This window comes from Colias eurytheme, chromosome 29, assembly GCF_061535395.1.
Source record: "Colias eurytheme isolate Ceu_HAF_F1 chromosome 29, ilColEury1 Martin Lab GWU primary, whole genome shotgun sequence".
Taxonomy (NCBI): domain Eukaryota; kingdom Metazoa; phylum Arthropoda; class Insecta; order Lepidoptera; family Pieridae; genus Colias; species Colias eurytheme.
The window spans coordinates 4,337,756-4,351,824 of record NC_143008.1 but is presented as its reverse complement, the minus strand read 5'-3'; the positions used below and the strand labels follow the sequence as shown (position 1 = coordinate 4,351,824).

Here is a 14,069-nt window from a genome sequence, read left to right as displayed (position 1 = left end):
TTTGTGTAATAATTTTATTATACATAGGTACTTACATATTCTATTATGGCGCGCACAAACTGTTCCGTTTACGGATGTAAATCTACATTGAAATCCCAGAAGGAAACAATATTTCAGAAAGATTGTATTAATAGTATCTGTTGAATTAAAATCAAAGCTATGTATATATTATGTTGTCCTCATTATTTTCTAATCAGATTGTACATCCCAATGCGAATGCATTACTTAGTTAAATGTTATAATATACAATTAAGAACATCCAAAAATAAAGTGTCCACGTAAATAATATTTAGCAGTGCAATATCTGTAATTATATATTTATGAACAAATAATTACATCAGATTTAATAATCGCAATTATTTTGAATGTACATATGAATAAAGATTTCATCATAATATTAATAATCACAATTGTTTTATTTCCCATTTGTTGCAACCCTAGCGTATTTTCGTGTGGCAGCGTCATTACCTACGCTGGCGGCGGCATCGCGCGACATCAAAGGCGATTCCTTACTGTAGGAAATAATGGTAATACTGTGATGTAACTAAGTAATGCATTCGCATTGGGATGTACAATCTGATTAGAAAATAATGAGGACAACATATACATAGCTTTGATTTTAATTCAACAGATACAATTAATACCATCTTTCTGAAATATTGTTTCCTTCTGGGATTTCAATGTAGATTTACATCCGTAAACGGAACAGTTTGTGCGCGCCATAATAGAATATGTAAGTACCTATGTATAATAAAATTATTACACAAAAAATACGACTGCGTCGTCCTTTCGCGATAGGTAAAGCAATCTCAGCGTGATTGCTTTACGCGGCCCGCGTCGTCCGACCCCCGCCAGTTCCCCTCCGTTTCTCTGCACAAGTACATTCGTCGCACTACTGTAGGAAATATGGTAATACTGTGGCTATACGCTATATATCATTACGCTAAGACCAACAGGAGCAGAGCCACGCGGGTAAAACCGCGAAACGCAGTTAGTGTACATAAAAAACGACGATTGTTCGAGGTAGAAAGTACTATATTAGGTTAGGTGTCGCTGAAAATCAGCTCTACAATGAAGGCTTATGCTTTTCATTGTAAAATGCTGAGCGGCAATCCTTTTAGCATTTAGGTTGTTAGATTAAGTAGATTGTAAGTACTTAAATTGTTAATTTTAATATTGCCTATCTGCTAATAAAAAGTTTTATTATTATTTTTATTTATTACTCGACTTTATCGGAGGCATTTCCGAAATACCCAAAAGAAGTGTATTATATTGGTTCTAGGTGATGTTAAGTAATTTCGAACTAATTCGACCTGTTCAAGAAATAAAACATAAAAGACAATTGTGTACAAAATGTCTCGAAATCTAATAGACCTATTGTGAGACAAACAGCAAGACAGAAGACATGCCTCTTAAAAAATATCCCTTAGAAGTTGTCAGCGAGCGTGCTAGAACAAAATATAGTAAATGATATTTTTTCTTTTAGGCGCGTTGCCGAAGGTAAAATTCCGCTTACGACCGTGCGACTATGCGATCGAAGATGAAAAGCTACGCTGCAAGAAATGCGACATGCTATTCGTCACAAAGAGCTCGCTCAGTTATCATATGAAAAGTGTGCACTACAAACAGCCTAAATACAAGTGTTATATATGCAAAATGGAGTTCATGACCTTGACGCAGTTTTTGATACACAAACTAAACGTACACAATATAGACGATAGGTTTCATTGCTCCGCGTGCCAAGCTTCATTCAACTCTAAGGTGCAACTGAGAAAGCATATCAATGGATTCCACATGATGGGCCAGAAATATAAATGCGATTCGTGCGATTTTGAGACGTACAGCAAGAGCAGTTTGAAGAACCACCAGTATAAACACAAAACGGTGAAGGATTACCAGTGCAGGTTCTGTAAGAAGGCATTCGTGAGGAGAGCTACCCGGGGTCTCCATGAGAAGATTCATACGGGGGATAAAAAAAAGGTGTGCAAGGTCTGCAGTCAGGCGTTTGTTCAGAAGGCCAGTTTGAACTATCATATGACGAAATATCACCCGGAAGTCGTGTTTTAGTCGGTTTTGTGATTTTCGGAATACTTGAAAGTTTGCTTAAAATAACGGGCAGAAGTGTTTGGTTGGCAACGACAGTGTTTTCATTGTTAATATTTTCATGTATAGGTTATATTCAAACTCTGAATCTCAGGCACTCGTAGGTTAGGCTGTTCAAACCTCAGGTATGGCATAATGACGTCAAAGCTTAAATAATTGTAATATTTCGGCCTTTTGCTAAACAATTTTCGTCAGTCGTTCTCTAGTTGAGGCGTCGTATGCGCGTGCGATGCCTATGCTGCGTTCGCCTACGCCCGAGACTGTTGCTGACTTCAGTCAAAGGGCGAAATACAAATGTTTCGAGGATTGCCTGATGGCTTTTGCCAAACCTAAGATAAACCAGTCCTTCCGCGAAGAAATTGTGTTTCGGGACTTGACTATAACAAATACACATTTTATTGAAATATAACCTTTGTTATATAGTAGCATATGGGTGTTTTTTTTTCCTTATCGTTAAATTGGTTTTTAATATCTAAGACAGATGGCAGTGTTTTACATATTATGAAATAGTTCTCTAAGAGATTTTTTTTTGTATTTGATCTGAAATGCGTCATAATTTAATGCAATATAAACTTCTGAACATTAATTTATCCCGCCAAAACCAGTAACTACCGCCGAAGTACGGAGGACGATAAAAGATCGTAAAGATAAATAAGCGCCTGGTATAGATCTTATAACTACTTTTAAAGCAGATGGTAAAATTTGAAATGGCCTAAAATATGTTTTTCTGCAATACTTATTATCGTTAATCGTAATATTATAATGAAAAGGATTTTTTTAATTTACTTATTACTTATACCCGGCGCGGCCTAAGATGATCCCTATGACAGTTCGTCTTAGTGATTGCTCGTATGATGGATCGTGTCGATACTTTACTATTTTATAGGCTAAGGCGTGGTTTGCATTCAGCCACGTCGGTAAACATGTTTTTACAAATATTATAAAATGAATTTTTAACGTCTATTTAAATGTAAACGAAACGGTAAGTAAAACGAAAGCTTTCCAAAACATAAAAATGCACCTTATCATTTTCTCGTAATCTTTAACCCGTTTAACACAGTGTATATTATTTTATCATGAAAATGGAATCCCCCATTTAATTTTTCTAAAAAACTTATATTATCATAGGTAAGTAAATTAACGCGAACGGTAATTAATTAATTAATTATGCTGCGATCTTCTGTTCCATTCAATAGAGAATAAACTATAGCTTAAGCATGGAAAAAATGTGAACTCGTTTCCATTATCGAAATTTGTTTATCGATACTTTCCGCACTAGTCGATAAATGCCAACGATGTAAGTTTTGAAGGACGTAAACGTAAAGTCAGATTGATATAATTTCTCGTAAATGTTAAGAATTGTTATAATTCCAACGGAATATCATTGTAATGGCATAAAGCTACGTAAAAATTAATAAATGCCATTTTTAGACGCCTCCAATACGTTTATAATTTAATGGTGACGCCATTACAAGTTTGTCTCTTGAGAATAACTGTCAGTGTCATAGGGATCATCTTAGGCCGCGCCGGGTATAAACCCCTAAAATAATATTCAAAAAGTGCAAAATAAGGGAGCGAAATTCAAACTTCCAAAACGCGCCACCATATCAGGAAATGTGCCGTCATCTGACACGACATTGTATTCATCAGTCCTCAGTAAAAACTAAGGTAAACACCCACTGGACGTGTCATGTCACGTCACGCAAAGCGCGCGCAAAATGGCGGCGTTTGAACTGCTTAAATTTTTTAAAAGTTTTCAATTTTATTTTTAAAAATATCTAGATTTTGAAGCCCACTAATCTTTTTTCTACGTTATTAAATAGTAAACTATTAATTGAAGACAAAAAAGAAAAACATAAATATTCCCCATTCTATATCCTACTTATTTAAAGGTACTTAAATCGAATACTTTAATTTTGGTTTAGTTTTCTTATACCTGAAAATGAATCCATACTAAATATTATATACTAGCTGTGCCCCGCGGTTTTCTTCCAGTTGGTCTTAGCGTGATGATATATATCCTATAGCCTTCCTCGATAAATAGGCTAACACTGAAATAATTTTTTAAATCGGATCCTGAAATTAGCGCGTTCAAACAAACAAACTTTTCAACTTTATTATATAAGTATTGATTTATAAAGAACAAATAGATTGAATATCTTTATTCTATAATCTATACCAATAATAAAATTGGAGTGTCACTTTGTTCTTCCGGCTAATCTCTGTAACAGCTGGACCGATTTTGACAGGACTTACTCGCCATATATTAAGATGTGTTAGTCAAATCATCTTCAACAATATGTAACATTATTACAATGCTTACAATATTCTTTGTAAGGCTGGGTACCCAGAAGAGTATTTTTATCCTTGCAATGTAATATAATGATCTTACCAATGGAAACACCTAAAAGTTCATTTTTCAAAAGCATTTCCATTTAATGTATGTACTTACAAACATTTTCGCGAATGCCCGACGCTCTGTGCAGTGCTCTCAATTTTGGTTTAAACCTATTGCAATAAAAGACATAGTATTGTCCCATTTGTCCGCTGAGTTCGTGGCATAGTTCCGTTAAATGATACACCAATAAGCTCGTTTTAAAATCAGGTTGTAATTCAACATCGAAAGTAGTGTTGGATTACAACCTGATAAAGGAAACGATTATCTATACATATAATATTATAAAGCTGAAGAGTTTGTTTATTTGTTTGATTAAACGCACTAATCTCAGGAACTACTGGTCCGATTTGAAAAATTATTTCGCTGTTAGATAGCCCATTTATTGAGGAAGGCTATATATCATTACGCTAAGACCAACAGGAGCAGAGCCATGCGGGTAAAACCGCGAAACGCAGCTAGTGCACAATAAAAAACGACGATTATTCGAAGTAGAAAGTATTCGACTTTATCGGAGGCATTTCCGAAATACCCAAAAGAAGTGTATTATATTGGCTCTAGGTGATGTTAAGTAATTTAGAACTAATTCGACCTGTTCAAGAAATCACTACATAGTATAAAACAAAGTCGCTTTCCCTGTCCCTATGTCCCTATGTCCCTATGTCCCTTTGTACGCTTAAATCTTTGAAACTACGCAACGGATTTTGATGCGGTTTTTTTTAATAGATAGAGTGATTCAAGAGGAAGGTTTATATGTATAATAACATCCATTAAATAGTGGAGAAGTACTGTTATTTTTGAGGTTTCTTATGTGATGTCGTAAAAAATTACATTTTTTTTCCGCTTACATTGCAAACGCAGGCTGAACCCTACGAGTTTTATCAAAATAATGTACTAAGTATTATACACATTGAAAAGGTCTACAGAAAAGTCCGCGATGGTATATGTCTATCTCTTATGGATAACCCACAATGACTTTTTTTTGTCATTTACTTTTTACGACAAATAATGGCTAATTTTCGATGCGATTTTAACCAATACAGCATTAATCCTTAACCAATTAAATACCTTGAATACATTGTTCATTTAATATAGATCTATATGGCCTTTTACACCGTATGATTTAAGTGAATATTTTCGAAGATATTACAGATTTAAAAATTGCGGGACGTAGCGTTTGCGGCGGTACCGGCCGGCCGCCCGGCTATCTATTTTATACCCGTGCGAATCCGGAGCGGGCCGCTATGTTTTTATATACAAAGTTCACAGTTTTTGTGTAGTGTTTTTAGTATCAGCATTGCACCCGTGCGAAGCCGGGGCGGGTCGCTAGTAAAACATAAAAGACAATTGTGTAAAAAATGTCTCGAAATCTAATAGACCTATTGTGAGACAAACAGCAAGACAGTAGACATGCCTCTAAAGAAATATCCCTTAGAAGTTGTCAGGGAGCGTGCTAGAACAAATAGTAAATGATATTTTTTCTTTTAGGCGCGTTGCCGAAGGTAGAGTTCCGCCTACGACCGTGCGACTATGCGATCGAAGATGAAAAGCTACGCTGCAAGAAATGCGACAAGCTATTCGTCTCAAAGAGCTCGCTTAGTTATCATATGAAAAGTGTGCACTACAAACAGCCTAAATACAAGTGTTATATATGCAAAATGGAGTTCATGACCTTGACGCAGTTTGTGACCCACAAACTAAACGTACACAATATAGACGATAGGATACATTGCTCCGCGTGCCAAGCTTCATTCAAGACTAAGAGGCTACTGAGAAGCCATATCAATGTATTCCACATGATGGGCAAGAAATATAAGTGTCCTTCGTGCGATTTTGAGACGTACGACCTGAAGAATTTGAAAAGGCACCAGCATAAACACAAAACGGTGAAGGATCACCAGTGCAGGTTCTGTAAGAAGGCATTCTTGAGGAGAGCTACCCTTGTTCTTCATGAGAAGATTCATACGGGGGATAAAAAAAAGGTGTGCAAGGTCTGCAGTCAGGCGTTTGTTCAGAAGGCCAGTTTGAACTATCATATGAAGAAATATCACCCGGAAGTCGTGTTTTAGTCGGTTTTGTGATTTTCGGAAGAGTTGGAACTTTGCTAGGAATAACGGGCACGTGTTTAGTTGGCAACGACATTGTTTTCATTGTTAATATTTTCATGTATAGGTTATAGTCAAACTCTGAAGCTCGGGCACTCGTAGGTTGGACTGTTCAAACCTCAGGTATGGCATAATGACTTTGCCAAAGCTCAAATAATTGTAATATTTCGGCCTTTTGCTAAACATACATACTGAGACTCGCCATACCCCTGGTATTGTGGGTGCAAGTGGGCGACGATGATCATTTACCATCAGATGACTCGTCTGCTCGTTTGCCTGCTCTTCACATAAAAAAAAAAAAAAAAAAAAACAATTTTGGTCAGTCGTTCTCTAGTTGAGGCGTCGTATGCGCGTGCGATGCCTATGCTGCGTTCGCCTACGCCCGAGACTGCTGCTGACTTAAGTCAAAGGGCGAAATTAAAATTTATTTCGAGGATTTCCCGATGCCTTTTGCCAAACCATAAACCAGTCCTTCCGCGAAGAAATTGTGTTTCGGGACTTGACTATAACAAATACACATTTTATTGAAATATAACCTTTTTTATACAGTAGCATATGGGTGTTTTTTTTTTTCCTTATCATTAAATTGGTTTTAATATCTGAGATAGATGGCAGTGTTTTACATATTATGAAATAGTTCTCTAAGAGATTTTTTTTTGTATTTGATCTGAAATGCGTCATAATATCATGCAATATAAACTTCTGAACATTAATTTATCCCGCCAAAACCAGTAAATACCGCCGAAGTACGGAGGACGATAAAAAATCGTAAAGATAAATAAGCGCCTGGTATTGACCTTTTAACCACTTGTAGTTATATAGTTTTCCTGACCATCCTTTATAATCGAATTATAAGGGTTCAACATTTTCCTAATTTCTGGAAACTATCTAACATCCATGATACACAATCCGGTAAAACGGCTAAAGTGGTATCATCATAATATGTCAAAACTATTTGAAAAGATTTTGTCATCTAAAATGCTTACCTGCCTTGCAGTGAACAATGCTATTCCAGATCATCAATTTGGCTTCAGACAGGAACATTCCACTATTGAACAGGCTCATAGAGTAATTGAAAGAGTTTGAAAGTCACTAGAAGATAGAGTATATGTTAGCGCGTTTAATCTAACGATAAAATTATATTTTAAAAGTAAATCAATTGATTAACTTAATTATTTCAATAATAATTGGATAAAAGTATTAACAATCATTCAATTATCAAGTAATTTTTCATGTCATATTCAAAATAACGATCAATCACACATAACACCTGCGCTGACTCATACAGTCACACCACTCGAATAGTTGGTTTGATCGTCCTATAAATAACGGTTGTCTTACCGACTAAAACCCCACTGTGTTCCGTCGAGCCGCTTTAATGATGGGGCCGCGGGTATTTGTTAGAATTCTTCCGCGACCTCATTCTTGTACCTACTGACTTTGGTCGAGTCAAGACTCAAGATGTCTAAGAAATATTATATCAGTATTTAATTACGTCATACAACAACGCTATAGCATAATATATGTTAATCGGTGTTTTTGGATATTCAGTAAGCTTTCGACAAAGAGTGGCACGAAGGTTTGCTATAAAAATGAAGACGAAACCTACCTCACAGCTTTATCTATACCACAGTTGACAGATACATACAGTTAGGAAACTGTGAATTCCCTGTGATGAAATTACTAGATTTCCGCCCGCGGCTTCGCCCGCGTTTGCAAAGGACAACCCGCATAGTTCCCGTTCCCGTGGGATTTCCGGGATAAAAACTATCCTATGTGTTAATCCAAGTTACCCTCTATATGTGTGCTAAATTTCATTGTTATCGGTTCAGTAGTTTTTACGTGAAAGAGTAACAAACATCCATACATCCATACATATTAGATATTAGATGACGTAAGCACTGTTGAAGCTATACTACCTTTTGGATATTTAACCGACTTCAAAAATAAAAGAGGAGGTTGTTGGATGTTTTTTTTTCACAGTTGCAATTTGTGGTAATTTCGATATTGAAACCCGTAAATATACAATAATGGTGTCCTTTTCCGTGCCTTAAATATGAATATACTAGCGGCCCGCCCTGGGTTCGCCCGTGGCACATATTTACGTTTTCTCTACATAAGAACCATCCTCGCACTTCAAGGAATATAATAAAAAAAGAATTATCGAAATCGGTCCACCCGTTCACACGTGATGCCGTGACAACGCGGCACTTCTATTTATTTACATACTTTAAAAACGTAAAAAAGTTGTGATAGTAACATATCTACTGAAGATGGACATATGGTATAGAGGACTTTCTTTTAGATATTGATCCATTCTATAATACCGTAGAATATTTTTTTGTTCTATCTTCAATAGATTCCGCAGCGCACGCGATGACAGAATTTTTATTAATAAATTTTTTCAGCTTGGGTTACATTATAGCATGGTAAGGATCTCTAATTAAAAAAAAATGCAATATAGCCTACTAGCTTACCGCCCGCGGCTTCGCCCGCTTTGTCTAAAACCTAATAAATTATATACTAAAACCTTCCTCTTGAATCACTTTATCTATTAAAAAAAACCGCATCAAAATCGTTGCGTAGTTTTAAAGATACAAAGGGACATAGGGACAGAGAAAGCGTATTTATTTTATAGTATGTAGTGATGTTGCTCAGTGAAGATGCTAGTAGTTTACGCGTGAAAACCATACATACATACATAATTAGTAATTACAAACCTTTCCTCTTTATAATATGTATTAGTATGGAAGTATAGATGTACAAGGAGAAATAATCCAAATTTAGACGCCATTTACAGGTTTAAATACGATTTTATCAATACATACTATATTTTTGTTTGTTTCTCCTTGTTTTTCTAAATACCTGCTAGTAATGGACGCAGGACGTTTTACCTATATTCAATAATTATTTTAACCAGTATTTACACTTATGGATGTCGATGTGTCACCTGCTACTATCGATCCCGGTACCCTTATGATTCTCGTAAACACGCTTGCTTGTTTGCGTGAGCCATTTCGAACGTTTTGTATGAAGTTTCTTTACTGTATGTATCTGTATATTGTGTCTATACCACAGAATACATAATAGTAGCTAAACGCTACAGAACGGACACTCTCCGCCTCCCGCCAAAATTAAACACTTACCCCGCACGATCACGCTATAGATAGCCCGCATTTTTCTGCAAGGACGATACGCAACGAAGATTGACAACATTAATCAAATTGACTAAAAGTAATTTTATTATTTTGGATTTGTGATGCTCGTTTTTCGTAGAAAATGGTTAGATATTGTGCTGTTTACGGATGTATTTCATCAGAAAAACGCGAATTTCTTTACGCTAGGCACAAATGTGCCAACCATAAAGCGTTAACACACACATTTGCAGTCTCTACAGTGTGACTGTCAAAACGATAATTTTGTATGGAGTGTCCGGGGTGTGTCTATATTGTATTATAATATAAGCGTAGCAAAGTCAAAACTGTACATACTGTACTGTATTTTTTATAGGAATACTTGGGGCGTAATCTTCAATAGATACCGAAGTCAAAAATATGGTTTTTAGAATTTGTGTCTGTTTGTCTGTATGTATGTCCGAGCTAATCTCAAAAAGTACTGCTAACTTGATACAGAAACTTGAAACGGATTTACTTCAAATTTGATACAGATATAGCTTGAGACTTTTGTTTGTTTGAACGCTCTAATCTCAGGAACTACTGGTCTAATTATTTGGAAACTTATTTCGGTGTTAGATACCCCATTCATCGAGGATGGCTATAGGCTATATATCATTACGCTAAGACCAACAGGAGCAGACCCACGCGGGTGAAACCGCGAAGTGCAGCTAGTGTACAATAAAAAACGACGATAGTTCGAGGTAGAAAGTACTCGACTTTATCCGATGCATTTATGAAATACCCAAAAGAAGTGTATATGTTGGCTCTAGGTGATGTTAAGTAATTAAGAACTAATTACCTAGACCTGTTCAAGAAATAAAACATAAAAGACAATTGTGTACAAAATGTCTCGAAATCTAATAGAACTATTGTGGGACAAACAGCAAGACCGAAGACATGCCTCTAAAGAAATATCCCATAGAAGTTGTCAGCGAGCGTGCTAGAACAAATATTAAATGATATTTTTTCTTTTAGGCGCGTTGCCGAAAGTAAAATTCCGCCTACGACCGTGCGACTATGCGATCGAAGATGAAAAGCTACGCTGCAAGAAATGTGACAAGCTATTCTTCACAAAGAAAGGACTCACATCTCACATGAAAATTGTGCACTACAAACTGCATCAATACAAGTGTAATATATGCAAAATGGAGTTCATGACCTTAGCGCCGTTGATGACCCACAAACTAAACATACACAATATAGACGATAGGATATATTGCTCTGCGTGCCAAGCTTCATTCAACACTAAGGTGCAACTGAGAAAGCATATCAATGGATTCCACATGATGGGCCAGAAATATAAATGCGATTCGTGCGATTTTGAGACGTACGACCTGCAGTATTTGAAAGGGCACCAGTATAAACACAAAACGGTGAAGGATTACCAGTGCAGGTTCTGTAAGAAGGCATTCTTGAGGAGAAAAAACCTGGTCCTTCATGAGAAGATTCATACGGGGGATAAAAAAAAGGTGTGCAAGGTCTGCAGTCAGGCATTTGTTCAGAAGGCCAGTTTGAACTATCATATGAAGAAATATCACCCGGAAGTCGTGTTTTAGTCGGTTTTGTGATTTTCGGAAGAGTTGGAAGCTTGAAATAACGGGAAGAAGTGTTTGGTTGACAACGACAGTGTTTTCATTGTTATTATTTTCATGTATAGGTTATAGTCAAACTCTGAAGCTCGAGCACTCGTAGGTTGGACTGGTCAAACCTCAGGTATGGTATAATGACTTTGCCAAAGCTCAAATAATTGTAATATTAAGGCCTTTTGCTAAACAATTTTCGTCAGTCGTCAAATATATTTCGAGGATTGCCCGATGCCTTTTGCCAAACCATAAACCAGTCCTTCCGCGAAGAAATTGTGTTTCGGGACTTGACTATAACCAATGATATTATTATATACAGGGTGTAATCGTTTATTTATTTATTTATTTATTTATTTATGATGCACCAACAGTAACTCAATTTGTAACATTATATAAATAATCGTACATAAAGTCTTAATCTAAATTGGCTACTAATTATAGGTACATACAGCATTACTTCAGAATTGGATTGAATTTAATATTTAATCTAAATAATTATACACAGAAAAAAATGTTAGATGTAGAGCAATGTGAAAACAATATTGTCGAAAATAATTGTCGGAATTCAATAACATTTTTACAGTCATTCACAGATTTTGAGGATTAACGATTTAAATTTCGTTAATGATTGACCGAAGATGTCTATGTCTCCCGAGATACTCGTGAGCTTATTATACTCGTGGGAGAGTCTCACTATGGGTGAATTTTTGCCAAGATTTGTCCTATATGAAGGCGCACTCAGGAGGGAACGGGGTTGACGGGGGAGTCTAGACGGTACATTGATACAGAGCCTACTAAGTAATGCTGGACAGTCGAGACCGTTATTCAACAATTTGTATAAGAACGAAAGATCAGCTATAGTGCGACGCGATTCGAGAGATGTCATGCTAAAGTGTTTAAGCCTGCCTTCATAAGAGCTTATGGATCTTGCGATACCAGCTCGGTAAGCAAGATGGCGTACAAGTCTCCTCTGAATATTTTCAATTCTATTTTTGTGAATCTGATAACAGGGGTTCCAAACTATACTGCAATACTCCAAACGAGTGCGCACGAAGCTATTATAAAGAAGTAGAGCAGTAGAGGTGTTTTTAAATTCCTTTAAACAACGCAGAATAAATCCAAGAGAACGGTACGCCGCTGCGATGACAACATCATAATGTTCTATAAAACGTAGCTTACAATCCAAGTGCACTCCCAGATCGCGAATCGTAGACACTTCCATTAGCATGTTACCCTTAATGTGATATTTGGAGAGTATTCTATTTTGGGAACGAGTAAAAGATATCTGGTAACACTTGCCACAATTCAGATACATTGCGTTTCTTTCGCACCAATTAGTCAGTCTATCCAGGTCAGATTGTATTAAATCGGAATCAGCACGAGAATTTATTTGACGAATTAATTTCAAATCGTCAGCAAATAAAAATGGTGTACTGTGCTGGAAAATATCAGGCAAATCATTAATAAATATGTTAAAAAATAATGGGCCCAGGGTTGACCCTTGAGGCACTCCTGATGTCGCTAAGAAATACTCGGACTGAACTCCATCCAGAACTACCGACGACCTTCTTCCACCTAAATAAGACTTGCACCAATTCAAAATATTTCCTGTAATTCCGGCGTGTTTCAACTTGTCAACCAATATGCGGTGGCTGACTTTATCAAAAGCCTTAGAAAAGTCGGTGTAGATAGCGTCAACTTGGAAACCTCGGTCTACGGCATCTGACACATCGCTTATGAAGGCAACTAGGTTGGTGTTCGTAGATCTCTTGTTGACAAAACCATGTTGACTGACGGATAAAGCGCTCTGGACAGTGGAATATAAATGGCTATATACAAGGGACTCGAAAACTTTTGCCATTGTGGAGAGAATAGAAATTGGACGGTAATTAGAAACCAATTCAGGTTTGCCATTTTTGTATATGGGTACAATTCGAGCCAGTTTCCATTTTGACGGAAATATTCCCTTCTCAAGTGAGGCGTTGTATACAGGGTGTAAGGGAGACCTGGTCACATCACTTCAGTGTGGATAGGTGACATCCTCACATGAAATTTGGTATGGTTTTTTTTTCTTTACTCTAAATATTTAAAAAAATACGACTATTTTAATTTTAACTTTACAATTTTAGTCATATTTTTTTAAAACACTTCTGTACTCGATTGTACTTCACCGATTTTGATGATTTTTTTTAAATTTTGTTGCTTAATCAATGTACTTGCAGATTAAAACGAATGTACTAGTATTCCCTAGTAAATTACCTGATATTTTAATACTTGAATTTAAAAAATAATAAAAAAATACATGCAATTTTAGTAAAATGCAATTTTTTTCAAAAAAAGACCCATACAACTGCATGTTTTTTTAATCTTATCGAATTCCTCATCATTTTTACTTTAAAATACCATTTATTTCATAATTGTAAGTGTTATAGTTTTAAAATTGTGACTGCACAAAAGTAACTACTTTTTTTCTAAGGAACTTTCTTAACCTGTTACACGACCCTGCATTGTTATTGTTTAAACGGGGGATGTGGCAGTACGCATGGGAATTTCTACCTGGATTGATAAGTCTGTCTCTCTCTTACTTGTCCTTTGCCGGGCGAGTAAAGGGAATGCGGGGGGGAAGCGGGCCACGCATTCCAGCGATTCATTGTTAGTCTCTACTACGCACGATAGTTGTTTCTTTGCATTCGACGCTCACAGTTTG

General features: G+C 36.4%; 1 protein-coding gene across 10 annotated transcripts in view; it reads left to right on the top strand.

Moving 5' to 3' along the window:
• Positions 1-14,069, top strand: part of LOC149896202 (uncharacterized) — a 79,065-nt gene that overhangs the window by 12,068 nt on the left and 52,928 nt on the right. The window contains exon 6 of one of the 10 annotated variants that reach the window (XM_090117942.1): positions 10,755-11,350. The exons of 7 other annotated variants lie outside the window; for them this stretch is intronic. In XM_090117942.1, the coding sequence (XP_089974068.1) occupies positions 10,755-11,335 (581 nt within the window). In that variant the 3' untranslated portion in view covers positions 11,336-11,350. Of the gene's footprint in view, positions 1-1,486; positions 2,537-5,986; positions 7,158-10,754; positions 11,351-14,069 lie in introns of those variants that run through there. 2 more of the 10 variants (XM_090117941.1, XM_090117940.1) reach the window with 2 other exon arrangements.